The sequence below is a fragment of the Thermobia domestica genome, chromosome 16 (assembly GCF_964235325.1).
Source record: "Thermobia domestica chromosome 16, izTheDome1.hap1.1, whole genome shotgun sequence".
Lineage (NCBI taxonomy): Eukaryota > Metazoa > Arthropoda > Insecta > Zygentoma > Lepismatidae > Thermobia > Thermobia domestica.
Window position 1 is genome coordinate 181102888 of NC_137469.1, and position 21476 is coordinate 181124363.

Below are 21476 nucleotides of genomic sequence, written 5' to 3' on the forward strand. Positions count from 1 at the left end.
AACCACTGCGCCACTGCGGTCCGTTGTCTGCTATGAAGAGGCTATTAAAATGTTGAGGGAAAAAGAAGATTGTCCATCTCCATAAAATAGACTGATCTACTATGTAATGATACTCTACACATATTTTTGCCCTGACAAAAGAACCTGTGCGAATTATCACTGCATTCGTTATTGAGAGATATATGTTACTGGATGATATTTTTAATAGATATCCACACAGCGATATATTGAACATTCTACACTGAAGAAATGACAATGACGAGATTTCGTTCCGTGAGGCTATGGACAGTTAGGTTTTGGCTATGCGAGACTTTGGTCCGCGATGTTTTGGCCACGTTAGGGGCGCGATGGCTCAGTGGTAAAGTGTTCACCTCCGGTGTTTGGGGTCCCTGGTTCGATCCCAGCTCGTGCCGTGTAGACTTTGTGGTGGACAAACACCGTGCTCGTGGGTTTCCTCGGGGTTCTCCCGCTTCCTCCCACTTTCTTCATTCCACTATTTCACTCATCTCTCATCGTCACCGTCTCCTTTGGCCTCACCGGCGTAATCGTGGGACGTAAAACTTAATTTTTTTGGCCACGATTGTGACCGTAACATTCTAGCTGCAAGGTGTTAACCGCAAGGCTTTGTACCCAAACCGATTTGTTGTGTCTTTGCAACCACTGGCATTAAAATCTTAGGCCTGTTTTTAAAAGTTTATTCTCTTCATTTAAGTTGAAATTTCTTCTTGATTCACAATTTTTAATTATATAATACTAGCGGAATACCCGTTCTTTGCATGGAGAGAATACGTTTCATTTTGGACATAAAGACCTGAATTTGGATTTAAACGGCATCGGAAGTGTCACTGTTCATCTCAACGACCCTGAAAACTATGGATTCGGCACTAATATCGGTTATTTTCAATCATTTTATATCCCTCCCCCAAGTTGCGGGGACGAATTCGGTTTGAAGGCATCGAAAGTGACACTGTTCATCTCAGCGACCCCGATAGCTTTGGATTCGATACTAATATCGGTCATTTTCGAGCATTTTTTTTATATATCTCTCCTCCCCTAAGTTGCACCATCAAAGTGATACAATAAAAAGCATCTCAGGCCCTAACCTCGTCTATGTTGAAAATTTGATCGAGATCAGTCTGGTGGTTCAAGAGGTAGACAATCACTTTCATTTTCAGATATATATATAGATTTACCTATTTTAACACTTTTTACATTTGTTGTAACACACGTTTGTACTTAAGTAGGTTAGATTGTCCTTGTAAAAAAAATGAAAGGTGTTAAGTAATTGAAATTCATACCAGTCCTTCTGTTTTTGTTTGGCCATTAATGATTTTCTTGATTCTTTTGGTTTGTGTATTTAACAAACAAACAAACAAACAAATGAAAAAGTAATTAAAGCCATTCGAATTTACAATTACATAATTGCTCAAGATTTTACTGCCATTGACATGTTTTTTTTTTTTTTTTTTTTTTTTTTTTTTTTTTTTTTTTTTTTTTGTAAATGCTTGCAACACATCACTTTTCTGAATATAAACGACATTTTACCTTTAAAACAAAATAATGTCAAGGTCTGGTGTGCATTTCCAGCGGAAGACGCCATGTTGCCTGAATTTTGATGAATATTAAAAAAACTCAACCTTTTAACAGTAATATTTGCTTTCTTAAAGGCTTCTTTCCCAATCAACGTTCATTCTGTCACAGTTTTCTCAACCACAAAACAATATTTGATTAGCGCCACTTAAGGAACCTCTCCATTTGAGAGTTATTATTCTCTCTCTCTTCTTTGAATGCTGTTTTAGAGAGAATAAACGTTAGTTACTTGTCATATGAAACGATTAAGGAGCATTGTGCACAATTGAAACTTTTCAAACCACGGAGGATATAAGTGCTCATTATAAGTTGCCAATACTCGGTGTTCAATCCAAGAACTCGTGATAGTTACTGATAATTTGACAAACGCCTTTGAATCGAGCACAAATAAAACTCTGACGTAACTCTTTAGACACATTTCTTCTAACATCACATTAGGAATTGGTGATAGCCATAAATCGTCCAATTGAACGTGGACATCTGCTGGCTTACGTCTATTTATTTACCATAACTTTTCATCCACAACGCTGAAATTCTGAATAAGATAGCCAATGATTTCAGGGGGAGGGATCTACGCAATTCTCTCACAATTCTCCGATCTTCCTCAACGTATTCTCGCAGTGCTGTTTTTACCGCATGCCTATTGAAAGAATCTTCGGAGGAAATATCAAATCACCTCTGACTACAGGTCACTGGATGCCATATGAATAAAGAAGCCGAAATTTTAAAGATGCATTGGTAATATGCGTGGAGTGCATAGGGTCTTATCGGAAGACAAATGTAAAGAGACTTTTGGGGATAAAATTAAGAAGGTGGGCAGAGAATATAACGTAGAATCTAAGAGAGTTATGTACTACTAATAACAGTCCAAAGTGGATTGACTAGACACAGGTACATTATAATGGTTTAGGATTTAGATTTCTGGGTTTCCGGAATCTATGGCCATGTTAGCGCGTCACGTTTGAGGGGTAACGTCCTCAGCGATTACATTATCCGAAGAAAGGAAACGGCCTGGGACCTATTAGGTAGGTGCCTGGTGTGAATGAGGAAAACCTCATTCAGGGTGGGTGGCCTAAAAAGAGTTTTGCATTTTTTTTCGACGGTGTGCCCCCGCCGGAAATCGAACCCGGGACCGCTCGTATCGAAGGCGAAAGAGTTAGCAACTACGCTACGCGGGGCCACAACATTATAATGGATGAGTTCTGTATCAGCAACGATGACGGTTTATGTAGTTTAAAATTACTTTTTACCTTTTGCGGTTTCAATCTTAAGATTTCCAAGTTTGATATTTTCACTACTAAGTATACTTATTTTATTTTATTATTTTTTAAAAGGGGGTTCTCAGTTTGACCTGTATGTAGGGCCTATGTGTGTTTGTAGGCTGTACGTGATTGTATCGAGAGCTATTGGTGATATTTCAATGCGGTTTTTTCTAATCGAACGAGCTATTCATAAGGAAGATTTTTTACGTATAAAATATTTGAAAAATTAATAATTAATTAACGAATTTTAAAAATAAAAGAAACTTGAAAAAAGATTATTCATTTCAAAAACGCACTTAAAACAACAGAAAACAAAATAACTTTTTAGCACATTAATGACGGCCTGATTTACCCGTGATTGGTGGCGGCGATTCGACGTTAAAAGTGGGGGGGCAAGACATGATCTGAATATTTGTATATCAATGTTAGTTTCCCTGGTTGCTTCTAATGTTTGTTTTACGAAAGGTTGTATAACTAATAGGATACTGTCTTTTTCAGTTAAAATACCGTATATCGCATTTCAAATTTTATTAAGTAAATTGATAAGAGCAACGCAAGTAGGTACTAGTCCTTTATATTCTTAAACGAAGATGTAAGATTTGATTCTTTGCTCATGAACATCTTAAAATTGTCTGGAAGATTGTGTGATCACATTATTTAATAACAAATTGCAAAACAAATAAATACAAAGGATAATATTAATCATAGTATAAATAATACATAATGAGGCTTGTTTTGAAGAAGTTATATTGAAACTGGGGATTAATGAACAACTTAATTTTTAGTTCCACACATGGTATTAAATGCATTACTGTTAGAAAATGAAAGTAAATACTACAAGCGTATGCTACGACATTTAAAGAAATCTCGAAACATGTTCGTTCTCGTACACCCCTAAAGACACCACTGCAAAACAATGTGGAAAAGGTTGAAGCTGTTTTTTATTCTCTCCTTTTAATTAATATTTCTTACTGAGTTCCTTTGTAGCTAAGCGGTTAGCGTACACGCCTTTGGCGTGGAAGACGGGTTCGATTCGCGGCGGGAGCCCATCGGATTCTACGTTAATCAGTAGATCTACGTCTCTTATAGCCTCGCTGTTGAACAGGATGTCAAACTCAAAATATTTCAAATCAAATCAAATCAAAATATTCCTTACTATTAGAAAGAAGAAAAGGCATTTTACGAACTGTCAATTTTTGTGCAATTAAAGAATAATTTCTGAAAGATTTTTTTTTTTTTTTTTTTTGAAATGTTATCTCAGTTTCAAAGCAGCTGATTAACTCATATTGGACTTACATTGAGCCCTTGTAAGAAGAAATGAAAGTATGCTCGAAATGTTGCGCTCCAATAGATTAATTTTTGGACCATATACGTGACAATTGAAACGCAATTTCTGTAGCTTTCTTAACTCCACGGGAAGACAACCAATACGTACTCACGCAACGGCAAATATTATAGAGACTATGGAACATTTTTTCTAAATGCATACAAAAAAATTTACATTTCAAAATGGAACTATATACATTAATAGGTCATTTCAGAAAAGTGGGGGGCAACTGCCACCTTTGCCCCCCTAATCGCCGCCCATGCCCGTGATTGCCCACAGAATATGGCGAATTTTGACTATATTCTAATTTTTAAAAGAAAAGTAATTTTGAAGGTTGAAGACAAAGCAATGTTTGCATAATACGTATAACTTATTTCGTTGAAACTACGAATCAAATTTCTTGGGGACAATTATATATATATATATATATATATATATATATATATATATATATATATATATATATATATATATATATATATATATTCTGAATAAAGAGAGCAACAAATTCCATGCAAAGTACGAGTGAAGAATGTAACAGTTGCATTTTGTAACACTCGGCGCTAGTGGATCGACTGCGTGAGAACCAGTAGCCTATTTATCTAAATCAGTAGCGTAATACACCACAAGCTAGTAGCTACCAGTCTGAATTTCATACGTTCTTGTAATTTCTTTTAAGAACTTGAGAACACGACAGAGTTTTCACTAGTCACGTATCAAATTACAAGTTAGCTGACAAATAAGTAGAAAACCAAGTTCCATGTGAAGTGCTGTAGGTTGGCTACTTTCTGTAGTGGTAGTTAATTGCTTTGAAAATAATGGCAACAAAATTAACCTTTCAAATTGATAAGGGAATTATAGATATTTACCTTGATAGTAATTTGACACAGAAAGATAAAATAAATGAATGGACAGAAATATTGCAGGCGTCCCATGGTCATCAACTTTGTGGAGCACCCAAAGATTATTCATATGTTCGGAATATGTATTAGCCTAACAGAAGTAAAGCTACATTTATAAAGATTAATACTATTACCTGGCACATGCTATTCATAGTAATTTATCGTAGCATGCAAATAAGGAATAATATACAATATTATTCGTATATTATTTTAACTAATAGTCTATATTATACGAATGCTATACTAGTAATGAACTAATATAATTATATACTACTATAATATTTTAACTAATCTTCTTAGATTGGCTTCCAAATATTTTGCCACATCAAAAAGAATCTAATAAAACGCACTAAAAGTAAATAAAAGTGCAAATGCAAATTAAATGTTCCTTGAACGCTTTACTTGGGATGCAGAGGAAGTTCGGGTATTATGGAATACCATTTTTGTTTCGCTTGTAACTCAGTTAATATTTGCACATTGAAACAAAAAGGAAAACAAGTATACGCCTTACATATTTGGCTTTATTTATGCGTATCTTGATAAAGAAGTTTCGTTACAGGGGTGGGCAAAATTTATAATTTGTAAAGAAACCACTTTGAAAGGTAATATGAAATAGTCGGGTAATATGGAATACAAATGCTACACAGATGAGTTTTCTGTTAAACATACCATGAATACAGTAACAATATATGGAAATTCTGAGTGCCAAGCAATAACTGAATGTGATAACTTGCAAAAGTCATAAATATAATACTCTACTTCAGGAACGGCACAGTCATTGTGTGCTCACATTAAACATAATGAACGCTGGACCCAAGCTCACCCCTTGTATCATCAGAAAATTTGCTGTAATAAAAAATACACTTAGCATTGTTATCATCATAAATGTAAAATATGTTTAATTGCCCAATATCGATATATATTTTTGTAATCAGAATATCATACGGAATGCCATGCTTTTCTTGCGAGTATTCCATATTGCCCTCCGCGCCACCTTGGAAACGAAAGAGCTGTTAAACGCATTCAAAGGCGTGTAGGATAATGGCACTTATCAAACTACCACTCTGTATATCCAACGTCATAGTAAAAAAAGAATTGTTGTTCTATTACATTTCAATAGGAAAATACACGTTGTGAAACACTTACATGTAAAAATTTTCACGAATAAGAAATCAGATTTTCACGTCTACCAACACAACGAATGGTACAATCACAAGGAGACTGACTGTAGATAGGGTGACCAAATCGTCAACTAGAAAAAACGGGACATTTTTTATTTCTGGATAGGTTGCTCCCCTAAATATTTTTTTTAGCCTCTCCGTTCTCTCTCTCTCTCTCTCTCTCTTTGTATCGCTCACAAAAAGGGCAAATTTACACTTTTTCGTTTTAAAACCTATTGAAAAGGTTGTGGAATTAATTAGATAATAAGTAACTATCAGCAGCTAGCAAAAAATGAAATTTTTGAAAACATTACTAAAAATATATGAGCGCTCAAATCTGTCACCGACAGGATTTATAATTACTCTCAGCATCGGATTCCAACTCCTTTTATTTGCATTTCTTACTTTTAAATATTATTTCATTTACAACTAGTTTTCTTATTACTTTCACTTTTATAGTTCTATACTTCTGGTCACCTTTCGTAAATGGAAGTATGTTACATCTTACACGGAATGTACTTGAACCTGAACCCACAAAGTGGGGGTGATGTATATATTTCCTGAAAGCTTGGGTAAAGGTAAGACCAAAACCAGTTACTAAAATTGGGGAGATCTCAAGCATTCCGCTTGAAGGCAACACGTTACTCATTTTTATTAACACCTTTAAGCATGTTTTAAAGACCGTTGCAACCCCGAAAAATCTGAAACGGTGGGACAAATATGAAAACAGAGAAACATGTCTTTCATCATTTCAAAAGTATAACGTATCAAAGTAAAATAAATTGTCCCAGGGTCCCCCTCAGGGTCCCAGATGGGGTCCAACTCAAAATTTTTAAATGGAAAGGAGGGTCAACTTGCATACCGCATGAAAGTTGGTGTTAAATAAAAGAAGATAAATCAAGTCACGACTCTCTACGAGAAGCCTGTGCAAAATAACGGTGGGTCAAAATATGGCCACTCGTATGAATCTGAAACGATGGAATAGGTGTAGAAACAAAAATACGGATATGTCATTATTTCAAAAGTATAATGATTCAAAGTTTAAAAAAAAAATGTTCCAGGGTCCCTTGCAGAGTCCCAGACGGGGTTAAACTCAAAATGTTGAAATAGGAAGGGGTTCAAACTGAGTATGGTATGAAAGCTTATGTTAAGTGAAAGAAGAGGAAACAAGTCTCGACTCTTGATGAAAAAGTCTATTGCCACTCCTATTAATCTCAAACGGTGAGACAGGTGTAAAAACAAAACAAAACAAAACAAAAACTATAATGTATCAGAGGAAGAAAAGAAATATCCCAGTTTCAACTGCAGGATTCCAGACGGGGTCCATCACAAAAGTTTCAATTGCCAAAGGGGGTAAATAAGCACATCATGAAAGCTTGTGTTAAACGATACAGAATTGGACATTGGACAAGTCTCGAAAGTCGATAAGCATTGCAAAATGGCAGGAGTCTCACCGCTTCAGATTAATAGGAGTGGCAATAGACTTTTTCATCAAGAGTCGAGACTTGTTTCCTCTTCTTTCACTTAACATAAGCTTTCATACCATACTCAGTTTGAACCCCTTCCTATTTCAACATTTTGAGTTTAACCCCGTCTGGGACTCTGCGAGGGACCCTGGAACATTTTTTTTTTTAAACTTTGAATCATTATACTTTTGAAATAATAACATATCCGTGTTTTTGTTTCTACACCTATTCCACCGTTTCAGATTCATACGAGTGGCCATAGACTTAGCAATAAAGATTGTGTTGATATTTTGACCCACCGCTATCTCCAGGCTTGTCGTAGAGAGTCGTGACTTGATTTATCTTCTTTTATTTAACACCAACTTTCATACTATGTGAAAGTTGATCCCCCTTTCCATTTAAAAATTTTGAGTTGGACCCCCGCTGGGACCCTGCGGGGGACCCTGGGACAATTTATTTTACTTTGATACGTTATACTTTCGTAATGATGAAAGACATGTTTTTCTGTTTTCATATCTGTCTCACCGTTTCAGATTTTTCGGGGTTGCAAAGGACTTTAAGACAAGCTTAAAGGTGTTAATAAAAATGAGTAACGTGCTGCCCTCAAGCGAGATGCTTGAGACCTCCCCAATTTTGGTAACTGGTTTTGATCTTACCTTGACCCAAGCTTTCAGGAAATATATACATCACCCCCACTTTGTAGGTTCAGGTTCAAGTACCGTACATCCCGTGTTAGTCAAATCACGGAAACACTGTACTCTACCGATGACAGCGCCACAATCTTCCACCGCCCGAAACAGAGAGTAAAAACAGGTTACATTTGTTCTCCATAAGACTTTCAGCCCTTTGCACTGTCGTCTGCGGAGTGGGGAGGCCTAGGAGGGAAAACAGTGCAGCCACCACATCCAATATTGCAAACGTCGTAATGACGTTGCTCAGTAATTAGACATATTCCAATATAATCAGACAGCTTAGAAAATAATAATATAAATTAGGAAGTTTTAGCGATTCGAAAGGTTTTTTGTACCCAATGTACGTAAATACGGGACATTTTTGCGTCCCGGGAGAAGTTTGCGGGACACCGGGAATGGTAGTGAAAAAACGGGACAATCCCGTTTTTACGGGACGGTTGGTCACCCTAACTGTAGAGCATCATGGGAACGTGAGGTAGTAGTTTCTTTCATCTCTGCTTGAAAACAATACATCACAGGCGAGATAATGAGGTATTCCAATTTTTGCTTAGAATCAACTGAATTATGTTGTTTCGCTAACAATATTAAATAAACCATTGGACCATTTATTTTTCTGTACAGTGACTTTACTACAGTTTGTATTCGGTTTCAGATGGTTTTTGTTAATTATTTAAACAAAAGAAAACAGAGCTATTAATGCTTGTGAAGTTACACAAACGCGCTACAAGTCTCAATTCTCTTGTGGATATTTACTAGTTAATTACAAGCATATTGCATTACACTAGTGTTTTGTGAAACAAAATCACTGATAAAGAAAGTCATATGCTCTTATAACACTAGTCAACAGACTTGTAGCTACTATTTTACTCTTGTAAGTTTGAGAAACATATGCTCGTATATTTAGATTAGAATCACAAGAGCATGAACAAGTATTACAGGTCTAGTAGCTTTGAGAGATAGACCGTAGAACCACCTATGTTTTATAACTGCCATATCCAATGCTGTCGTGCCCTCATAACGGTTGCCCGTAAGCTGTTATTCAAAACAACAAAATTTAACAGAAAACTTATGTCCTCTCGATGAGGACGGTCGTCACATGTAGAAAAACCCGCTCGTCCTCCACGTGAGGACCTTCGTAGTAAATATGTTAAAAGAAAATTAACCGATTTCAAGAGTGCACTAAAAAGCAAAGCAAAGCAAAGCAATGGGATCCCGGCTTTTTGGGCTATTTTTTAGACTTTCAGTCAAGCAGCTACTGCATCGTCACTATTTATCCTAGGATCATGGTTCATACCTCATTCTCTTCAGAATAGAGCTGGCTTTCAAATGGTACCACTTGCATGCTCATATACCAGAAGCGGAAAAAAATGTCAAATTGAAAATTTCGGAGGGAATTTTTTTTCTCGAACTTTGCCCCCCCTGGACCCCCCCTGTGTGAACGTAGCCAGCTAAAAAAAAAACTGATAAATAGTAGTTGGTATACTGAATGTGTGTGCCAAATTTCAAGTTTCTATCTTGAATAGTAAGGGCGGGAGAAATTTTATCAAAAATTCCCACAATGCCCCAAATTACCACAAAACACTATGATCTCAGGAAAAAAATTTCCTGAGACATCCCTAATTACCCTAGGGTCATGTGCCGCCCATATTCTCTTCTGAATAGAACTGCCTTTCAGGCGGTACCATTCAGATGTCTCCATCATGTATCTAAGGCGGGAAATTCCCGAAAAAAGGGATTTTTGGTCTAAATTTCCCTTTTTTTAAACTTTTAGCCCCTCTGGACCCCCCTGTTTTAACGCAGAAATCTGAAAAAAATCTGTTAAATACTACTCGGTGGACTGAGTGTTTGTGCACAATTTCAATCTTCTAAGTGCAAAAATAAGCCCGCTAGAAAAAAAAAATCAGAAAATACCCCATGTTACCCTATACAGAAGTATATTTTGAAAAAAATCACTGAGACGTCCCTAACTACCCTAGAATAATAGTTCGACCGTCATTCTCTTCAGAATGGAACTGCCTTTCAGACGGTATGACTCACGTGTCTCCATCATGTATGTGAGGCGAGAAAATCGTGAAAAACGGGATTTTTGGGTCTAAAAATCCCTTTTTCAATTTTCCCCCCTCTGGACCCCCCTGTTTTAATGCAGAGATCTGAAAAAATCTGGTAAATACTACAAGGTGGGCTGAATGTTTGTGCACAATTTCAATCTTCTAGTTGCAAAAGTAAGCCCGCCAAAACAAAATATACCGACCATGTACGATTTTTCCCTATATAGAAGTATATTTTTCAAAAAATCCCTGAGACGTCCCTAATTACCCTAGGATAATGATTCGACCGTCATTCTCTTCAGAATGGAACTGCCTTTCAGACGATATGACTCACGTGTCCCCATCATGTATGTGAGGCGGGAAAATCCTGCAAAACGGGATTTTGGGGGTAAAAATATCCCTTTATTTAACCCTTTGCCCCTCTCTTTCCCCCCCTGTTTTAACACTGACATCGGAACAAAAAATCTGGTAAATACTACTCGGTGGACTAAATGTTTGTGCAAAATTTCAATCTTCTACGTGAAAAAATAAGCCCGCCAAAAAATAATGAACATAGGCTTCATAAGGGAAAATTTATATTTCAAAATTATGACGTCATCACCTCCTATGTCTGGACGCAGGACGGTCTGAAACCATAAGTAATGCCTTCTACAATGTCTCTGGAGTAGAAAAACAAAAAACCCGGACGAAAAAGCTCAAATAGAAGAGAACTACCGCAATGTACCATGAAAAACGCGTATGGTACAAATTGTACCATAAGATCCCCAAAGGAATGGTAAGAATAATAAATATGAGCTGACTTAGAAAAAAGGCACTAAAAGCCTGAAAATAATAAAAGCGCTCAATATCAGACAGTAATAAAAAAAGGCATAAAGATAGAAAATATTTTACTACTATTATCTCATTATCTCTCTCTCTCCATATATATATATATATATATATATATATATATATATATATATATATATATACAGTAAAACCTGTCTTTAACGGACCCTTTATTAAACGGAAAACTGTCTTAAACGGAAATATTTCACGGTCCCATGAATTTTGGAGAAAAAACGTGTAAAAGCCCCTTCATTAAGCGGAAACTGTGTTACGCGGACAACGGAAAGAAAAATAAATATTTAACGGAAAATTCTGAGTTCCGGACTACAGCGTTTAGATGTTTCGACATTCTGTGAGACATATACATTACACTGTTTGCGATAAAACGTTTGTTCTTTTGTAAAATACTTCTGGACAGTGTTGACCTTTCCCAACCACTACTCATATTCTCCCCCACAAATTGTCCTTAATCCCCGCAACTTAATCAAGAATCATAAGGAATGTCGGAAAGAAGAAAACGAGATAGAGGAAGAAGAGGAATACGATACCGAGTTCCAAGAAGAGTGTAGAATAAATACATATCAAAATGCTCTCAGAAGTTTAAAGGAACTGCAAAAATTTGCCTTACGGAAAAATGATTCTGATTCACTTAGTATAATTTCTCAGGCTAAAGTGTATGCGGAAAGTCAAGCAGCCAAGCAGCAATGTACACAGAAAACCCTGCTTGGCTATTAGAAATATAAAGAAAACGTGTGCATAGCATAGTTTGTATTCATTTTAATTTTTTTGTGTATTTATTGGTAGAAGAAAGAGTACTGTAATCAAACAATGTATATACAGCAATACATTTTCTCAGTATGCCCATTTATAAGCATGTATTAAAAAAAGAAAGGAAAGGTCTACCTCCACTAAGCGGAAACCTGACTTTAACGGAAATTTTTGCAAGTCCCGCTCGATTCCGCTAAAGACAGGTTTCACTGTATATATATATATATATATATATATATATATATATATATATATATATAGAGAGAGAGAGAGAGAGAGAGAGAGAGGGGGGGGGAGGCGGATCAGGGGGCGAAAGGAAGTTTTTTATTTTATATATAAATAAAATATATAGTTTATTTTTTGAAGCTCTTAAAAGTAGATCTAAGTAGCAGTCCGCCTTATGCAGAGTCGTTTTGATGTATGATTAGTGTAATAATAAATGATGCCTGACTACTGCAGGAAGCATATGTTAATCGAATTCTTTAGTATGGTACTAATCAAGTGTCAGAACGACTCTGCATAAGGCCCAGTATTACTAAGTAGCATAAATTTGCAACAAAGAAACATCAGGCGAAAAAAGCTTTTAGAGAACCTTCTAATGTTATCCTGGAGTCAGAACATATGAAGGATCCCCCTCCCCTTGCCATTCGAACAGACCAATGTCAACCACGACTGATTTAATATAAAATTCGCACATCCACGACTTGAGGTCCTAGAGGAGATGCTATGGTAACACCACGCCCCAGCTGCTTTTGTCCGTTGATATATGCTCTTGTCCGCTCTTAGGTAGTCAGTTGATAGATGCTGGGTGAAGCTCTGAGCAACATTTGAATGACGGAGGTCATCTGCTTACATGTTAGTAGGTAACCCCTTATCGACTAAGCTGCTCTAATACAGGGCTGCCAAATCCAATTTTCCGTTTCCTGAACCATTTCACAAAGTGGTAGCATTTGTTGTAAGTATAGGCATGAAAGTAAAATTTAACAACGTCATCTCTTTTTTGTTTCTAGGTATTGGAGCAGGGATTGTCACCAAATTCTTCCTGGCCTATTACGCCCTGCCGCTGGGGATGGGAATATGATCTCACGAGTGATTACGCAACCATTGTCTCAGAAGTGAGTATCTTCAAATGGATGAGAGCAGGTAAAACAAGCAAAGGCCAAATAGCGTTACACGTTTCTTTATGTTTTATGAGTTTGAACTGTTAATAAGCGTTAGTGAAAACGGAGTGAACATTCTAGATATTTCGTAGGTATATGATACGCATAAATGATTGAGACATTCAACTAGAATGCAACTCCAGAGTTTTACAAGAGAAAAATGACATCCTCAGTGGCGGCTAAACGTGCTTTGCGCTCTTGTCACGAAGCACCATATCCAGCTTTGAGGCTTCCAGTTATTTTTTTCTTTGAATCGATTCTTTCAATTCCGACTAAAGCCACAAATATTGGAAGAAAATGTATTTTTTCTTTTTAGTTTAACGTCACAAAATTATGCACCAAGACTAAAGGGGACGGTGATAGTGAGAGGGATGTGAATAGTAGGTCTTACCGGGAAAATGACAGGTCATCGAACAAAACTGTACTTATGTAGTTTGACAGTACCATTTTAAAACTACAATCAATGTGTTCTCAATGCTGACGCCCGAAAGTTCAATACCTTTTAGACAATCTGATATCTTGCAACATTCCTCTCGTTAGAGGTAAATGAAATTCGATCATCATGACTCCAAAAAAGACTCTCATATTGTGTCCTTTCATGCCTAGTGAGGGTGCTAGCCCTAGATTTGGTTCTCGCTGAGAGTACTTGCGTAGGATACAAACTCGAGTAGTTGTACGGGTCCCAGCTGAAAGACCTATACTCGTACTGAGAAGGGACACTGAACTCCAATTAATCAAATGTAGGAGTACATTTTGTCAGAATCTCACGGATGTCTAATGAAATTATATCCACATACAGAATATAAAGCACTTGTTAACGCTTTCAGAACGACTATGGAAGAAAAAAATTATGTTCTATAAGTAAATCAACTTGTGTCGAAAATGTTTTCTTTTTTGAAAACAAATCTCGTTTTGGACTATGCTATGCAAAAGTATCGGAAGTGTTATAGAATGCCTTTTGTCCATCCGTCTGTCTGTTGACAGGTATCAGAGCAAAAGCGGTAAAATATGTGGAAAAGAGGTTTATTGGAATCGATTTGAGCGTTCCAAGAATATGTTCTATCACATCCGCTAACCCTCTATTCAAACCGGAAGTGGTTCAAATTAACCACTTCTGTTCACCATAGAACCAAAACGAATCAGCGTCTCAAGTGAACATAGCATCACCACCTGTAGTACTCTACCAAAACTGGAAATGGTTGAAATTTACAAGTACTTCTGGTTTCAATCCTTATTTTCATAGAGCAAAAACGGTACAAGACACCGATTTACTGTTTTTTGCAGTTGATTCAGTGTTGCAAGAATATGTACAATCTCCTCCGCTAACAGTTTATTGAAACTGGAAATGATAGCAATTAACATTTTCCGCTTTTAAATTTTGTCACCATACAATAAAGACAGTAACAGATCGTGACAAGTGCTTTTTTTTTTTTTTTTTGCAACAAAGCGTATCAAGAGAAGATCATCACTACCTGTAACACTATATGACAACCAATAGTACGTAGTTGAAATTTACTGGCACTACCAATTTCAATATTGATTTCCATAGAGCGTACACGGTAAGAGATATGGAGAAGCGGTTTTGTGCAATTGTACACCGTCCCAACAATAAATTCCATCTCCTGGGTTAACCTTCTATTCAAACTGGAGGTGGTAGAAATGTAGCATTTCCAGTTTCAATATGAGTCTCCATAGAAGGAAAACCGTAAAAGATACTGAGTTATGGCTTTCTGATATAGATTCAGCGTCCGGGGACCACGTTTTATCTTTCATCTTATTAATCTGTTGCAACCAGTATTTATAGATATAATTATTACTTCAAGTATGGATATTAAATTCGCATAATTTGGAAGTGTACCATAGTTTCACATTCGTAAACAAAACTCGCTTGCTTTTCAATAGTCTAACTATCTTTAAACTTTATTTTAAACATAAATACCGATATTGTTTTATGTGTCACATGTCCTATAGTTTACTTAAAATTTTCAGCATTGGAGTTTTCAAAATAGGAGCTTCATCGATGACATATTTGGGAAGCTAGACATACGTGCCCCATGACACATGATACAGTGTTTGTATGTTGAATTGGTGTATTGTGTGTGCCCTATGTATAACATTGATCTGATTATATTTGTTTCTCTGTTTTAAAGCTGAACTGGGTATGTGATGATGCATGGCGTCCAAGCTTTGGCCAGTCAATGTTCTTCGTTGGTGCTGTTGTTGGAAGCATTATGTTCGGAATCCTGGGAGATAAGTTCGGACGCATCCCGGCGCTGGTGGCGGCCAACGTAATAGCTTGTGCCTCAGGGATTGCAACGGCGTTTGCTCAAAACTTCGCAACTTTCGTTGCTCTTCGATTCGTCACAGGAATTACTTTCGACAACTGTTTCATGATGATGTACATTATTAGTAAGTATTGCCATTTGCATGAGTTTCTCTTTTTTCGTATCTCTGGTTTAGGGCACGATAAGATTCATTGCCGCAGAAATACAAGCTCAGTATTAGATACTATCGTATGTGAGATTTTCTTATTCACTTCCTTACGATTTTCACACCCTTCTTCTTAGTCAATCAAATAGGCTTTTTCCCTTGTCCTTCCATATAGAAGTATACGACTGTAAACCTCGCACGTACTACCAATGTGAGATGTGTTCGCTCGTCTTGGGTCTATTAGATCATCCGTATGAATGCAGTGACCATTAGCTATTGTGAAGCTCATCATTGTATAGCTTTGTGCACTCAGCTATTTTCTTAGCTTATCCATTTATTTTTTATTTAAACTTAATTTATTTCTATTTATTTTTTTATTTTATTTTATTTTATTTATTATTATTATTTTTTTTTTTTTTGCCAAAACTTTGTGTTGGAAAACCTTGAACCTCTTTTATTCCTCAAAAGTTAGCGAAGAACTTCCACAACAAAGCAATATATATATAAATATTCTGTACAATTTTGGTTTCAATTTGTTCTATTCAGATAAAACGTTTTGTGCAGATTGTGTACGCTTCCCAGTTTTAATCTACTCATGTTTTCTCCTTACTTTTCTTCTTACTTTTTACACTCTGAGTAATTATTAACGTTTATGTGGCTGCTGGTTGTTTGGTTTCGAAGTTAACGTTCTTTCAGAATTGAGGCTACATGACACATGAATCCAGTGATCATTTCAGGGATGACACGGAGGGAAATTTTCTCCCCGGTGCCACAAATGCTTCTTCCGATCGTGCTCAACCTGGTTGCAAGTATTTTAAAGTAAGGTAGGTTGACCACAATAAGGCCCAGGTAGGCGTGAATTTTTCGGGAACAATAAACTTTCATTGATAGCACAGGTCTGCAAAAATAAAACAGTGCTTAGCTATCTCAGTTTAGTTAATTGATTCGTATGTGTTGGGGTGCGCTGAATCCAGGAATGACAATGTTTTGTCCTGGGACTTCTGGGTTTCGAACAAACGGGTGGTCATTGTTAAACAAAAATATGAACACTATATGCGATTTACAGAAACACCATTAACAGCGTAACACAAAATAATGTGCAGACACACGAGAACACACGTGAAGACAAAAAGGTAATACCACCCTCAATCAGATTGCTTGTAAAATCGTCTTTTTTTAAAGGTCAAACTTCGTTTGGAGCTTGTCCTTTTATAGGTGGCTGCCAGAAGATCCCTAAACAACATCCAGCAGTAGTCTGCCATCATCGTAACGCTCCAGTTCCCTGATACCGTCGTTCCCTTTCTTTGATATCTTGGTGGAAACGCTCCCCCTGCTCTTCACTCACTGCTCCCATATTGTCAGGAAGGTACTCAAGTGGGAGTTGAGAAAATTGACTGTTAAGCTCATGGAGCAACCAAGCTTTCGGAACGCGTGCAACATTTTTTCCACCATTTCCTTGTACTATGGGTCCTTTCGGTTTCCCAAAAACGTTTTGACGACCATAGCAAAGGTAATCCAAGCCTTTTTTGAGTTGGAGTCATTGAACTGAAGACGTCTTTATTAAATATGAGTTTTCGAATATCAGGGGCCAACAAAACGCGCGTACTTGTAGTATTTGAGCAACAAACAGTGTATCCAGAACTACTTACCAACGTTTTACAAATCTAACATGTAATCTTACTAAATTCGTTTTATGAACAGGTTTATTGTTTTTGGTTTTTCTGTGTAATCTCTACTCTCATTCATGACACATTATGATATGTGTCAGTGATCCCCATCCGGACCAATATACATGTATTTTCATATTTCGGGGAGCACAAATACATTTAATCTTCCATTTTCATTTTTATTTTCGTGTGATGTATTTGCAATTTAGCTATTTCCAGCTACCTGTTTGACCACGTTATATTTCGAAACTTGACGTCCCAGGAAGAAACGGGGGTCATTGTCGACTTCGGTGCACCCAGAAGCGTAAAAATCAGTTAAACTTATGCAAACAACTGTTTGGTTGAAGACTTGTGTAGTTAACAGTATCAGGTCCGGGTTTGAGAGAGGCATTTTCAAAACAACATGCTATGCAACGGAATTAATTAGGACCCTTGGTGGGAACACAAGACACAGAATGCTGCAAAGAATGTCCTGGGTAGATATTGACGAAAAAAAGTACATTCGTTTGCCCTCGTGCGAACACAAATAACTAGTTCTGAGAATGAAAGATATACTTTCCTTTTTCTTTCACAAGTTAGATCATCATTAGTTATCGTTTAAGTGTGGACCTTTCTATATTAAATTGCACTTAAGTCCTTTTCATTGTTTTATTACATTCTGTAGTACATTAAGTGCTTACTGAATTGCGATCACCTACCTAATACTTTGTTGCTCCATTTTTTGCTCAGAGCACGGCCTGGACACGGCGTGGCCTAGTTGCTGATATGTTTCTACAGGGATCTGATACCATATATTCGTGATGGCATCCTACAATGAGCCCACAGATGTTGGTTCATTGCGAAGAACTCATTCCGCAACATCCCATAAGTGTTCGATAGGATTAAAATCCGGTGAGTTAGAGGGCCAATTCATATGATACAGCTCCGTGAAATGTTTCTTAAACCAACCAAGTGCAGTCCTGTCTTGGTGGCACCGTGCATTGTAGGGAGTACACGATCCTTTAACATATGCAGGTCCACAACGGATGTCTCGCTGTGGTCCATGTACACCAAAGTTCCCAGTCTCTACCAAGACAAGCATCTCCGAACCATACAACCTCCCCACCTGCTTGTACAGTACCCACCATGCACGAGGGGCCCATAGCTTGGTGCTGTTGATGTCAGTCTGCACACGCCTGTCCGAGAGGACTAGCACAAACCGTGATTTATCGGCGTGACACACCCTTTTCCAATCATTTACGGTCCAGTTAGTGTGTTTCTGTGCCCAAGCGCGACAAGGTCGGCGGTTACGAGTCGTAAGGAGTGGGTCGTCTGCGGTGGAACTTCATGCGTGCTAGTATACGCTGTATAGTTGCATGAGATGTGGGTGTGCATCCACCATTGTATCGATCACGTAATTCCCGGACACTGATGGTTCGTTTGGCTGTCACGAGCTGTTTGACACTACACTCACCCCACGTTTCGAACTTCCGTACCCCCTTGCAGTTCCGTCTCTTGGAGACCGTTACCCTATTTTCTTCCCACTCCTTGTACACCTTCAGTACGCAGGAATGGGCGCATCCGACAAGTATTAATGTCTGGGTTATTGACGCCTCTATTGCTCGGGTACCAACAATCATGCCCTATTGAAATTCGGATAACAGCGTGTTGTCTGCCAATATGTAGCCTCGAGTATGTTCTTTCTCTGCAATACTGCCAATCAGCATGGTCATGTAATCAGCTTGGCTGCTGGCCATGGAAGGATGGTCAGAACTCAGTGAGCACTCAGTGTAGTTATGTCTGGGATTACATAACTAGACATGTACATAAAATTTACATTCGACTTGTAACAAAATAACTATATATATATATATATATTATATATTATATATATTATATATATATATATTATAACTATATATATATTATTCCGCATCCTTCATTCCCTTTTATTTAATAAAAATAGGCTTAACTAACTAATAATCTAATTGTATAGCAATAGTAATATAATTGGGAGAGAAAATAGATAACAAACAGCATAACAATAGATGTAAACACTATATAACACTCAGGGCCGGCTCTAGCAGTTTAGCCGCCCTGGGCGGTACTTTCACATGCCGCCTCTTTAATCCGCAAACCTTATTTTGACATAAGACGTTCAAGTGTCACGAAAAAGTAAGATGGTCCATTTTAAAACATGTATGAAATGGAAAAGTAAACAAAAAATAGAACTACCTCTCTCGAATGCTTACGTAATATTTAAACGACTTCATACATGACACAATATTCAGTATGCTCTATTTCGCAGTATATCTGATATATAGCAGCGTATACAGAAAATAAAATAAAAAATATGCCTTAGTCACGACAAAGAATTTTAATTTTTAAGGTTATTTTATATCAAAAGGTTTTTCTAATAGAGTATGGAGCATGAAGATAATATAGTGAATCAGATATTACGGCAAAACTAAGTGATTAGCTAAGCCTTCTAATGTACTAAAACACAATAGAAATTCACAAGTTTAATACCTTAGTTGAAAGAAACTTTTCTTGCTTTGATGTGAGCAAATTTCCTTTTAGTCCTGGAGCTAGTAACACTTCTGTATGCAAGTCATTGCAGGGAGAAAATTATTGTTGGATTGGTAAATTGGATGTATAAAAAGCATAAATATCTCGGGCGGACACTCGTCACCCCCCCCTCCCCACTTTTTCAGGAATGACGTCTTTCAAAATGACTACCTGATAAAACTGATATGGGCCAAAGTATTCAAATGGAACGTCATAGAGACTTAAAAAAGGAAGTAAATCTACCAGACTTCTATGTATCCTTGTTCTGTGAACTAAGATTATTAGTGTTGATGGTCCTTAGAATCTAAAATCACCGCCATTTTGGAAAATGGCATGCAGAATGACACAGCTAGCATTTCGAGTATGAGGAACCTATAGTAACAATATTGATATCCAAAGAGTGTTTTCCATGTCGATAAATTCAATAAGCATAGCATAAAAATAGAATTTACTCCCTTCCATGACTTGCATGCCCAAGTGCTACTTGCCAATTAGAATATAAGTAAGTGTTAATCACAGTAATCTTTTTAGCAATAATATTTTTCAAAAAGAAGATACATTTCTATTATTCACTCATGATAGGGAATTCTGTAGTCTTTGTTTTCTTTTTTTGGTACACTTCGACATTTGCAGTACATAGAACACGAAATTTTAGATTTCACACCCAGACACCCAAATGTGGTGCATTTTAAACACGTACATGCACCAGCAAAGTCGTTTGGAAATGGAACCATGTATTTGGATGCAGGAGCGTCATTTAAGACTTTGCTCGGGGGGGGGGGGCAAGGGCACCACCGACATATAAGAATTTCACGTTTTGTACTAGTATATAAGTAGGCATCGACTAAAGTATATGCATTTCGCAAACTCTTGGGGGGGGGCAATTGCCCCCTCCTGCCCTCCCTAAATGACGCCCCTGTTTGGATGGCGTAAGAACACCATCAATAACTTCAAAGACCATATTTTTCAGGGACAAGGTTTTCATGTCTATCCTCTGTAGAGTGAATTTGCAAATATATATGAAAGAAAGCTCGAAGAATATCTCTTAGCACATGTACTTGTCGCGGGCAAGTCAAAATAAACATTTTTACTATGAATGTATTTCCAGAGTCTAAACTCATCTAATGTCTTACAAGATGTTCCTTTCTCCAGTAACTGCACAGGATATTCTTCAGCTGATTTCATGATAGCGTCCGATTGTAGCATATACAATGATGTACCAAAACCTTTCAAAATCATGATACCGTAGCCGATGGACGAAGCACTACAAACTGATGATAAAAGTGCCAGCTTACCAGTAGATGACGAAGTTGTAGTTGGTGAAATCCCTGTAGTTGATGAAACAATGAATACTTGTCTCAAGCTACTCTTACTGTTAGTCAAGATTTACTAAATGATCTTCTCCAGTTATTGGCTTCTAAAGCCAATCAAAGCGTAAGAACTGAAAACAAAGTGAATGTAGCACCTATTCTACCAACGAAACCTGAGGAATCCGACGCCATTGCAGCCCAGGAGAAAGAAGAAATCATTATTGTGCCAAACCAAGAATCAGTTATGTCTGCTCCAACAATAGAGTCAGAGAGGCTTTTAATTATTCTAAGAAAGGAAGCTTCTATTCCAGAATTTGTG

The 21476-nt window shown here is 37.2% G+C and overlaps 1 protein-coding gene across 2 annotated transcripts in view; it reads left to right on the top strand.

The window, feature by feature from the left end:
* Positions 1-21476, top strand: part of LOC145673528 (carcinine transporter-like) — a 146609-nt gene that overhangs the window by 96695 nt on the left and 28438 nt on the right. For both annotated transcript variants that reach the window (XM_081743317.1, XM_081743318.1), the window contains exons 3-4: positions 13054-13158; positions 15354-15612. In XM_081743317.1, coding sequence (XP_081599443.1) covers positions 13054-13158; positions 15354-15612 — 364 coding nt within the window. The remainder of the gene's footprint in view (positions 1-13053; positions 13159-15353; positions 15613-21476) is intronic.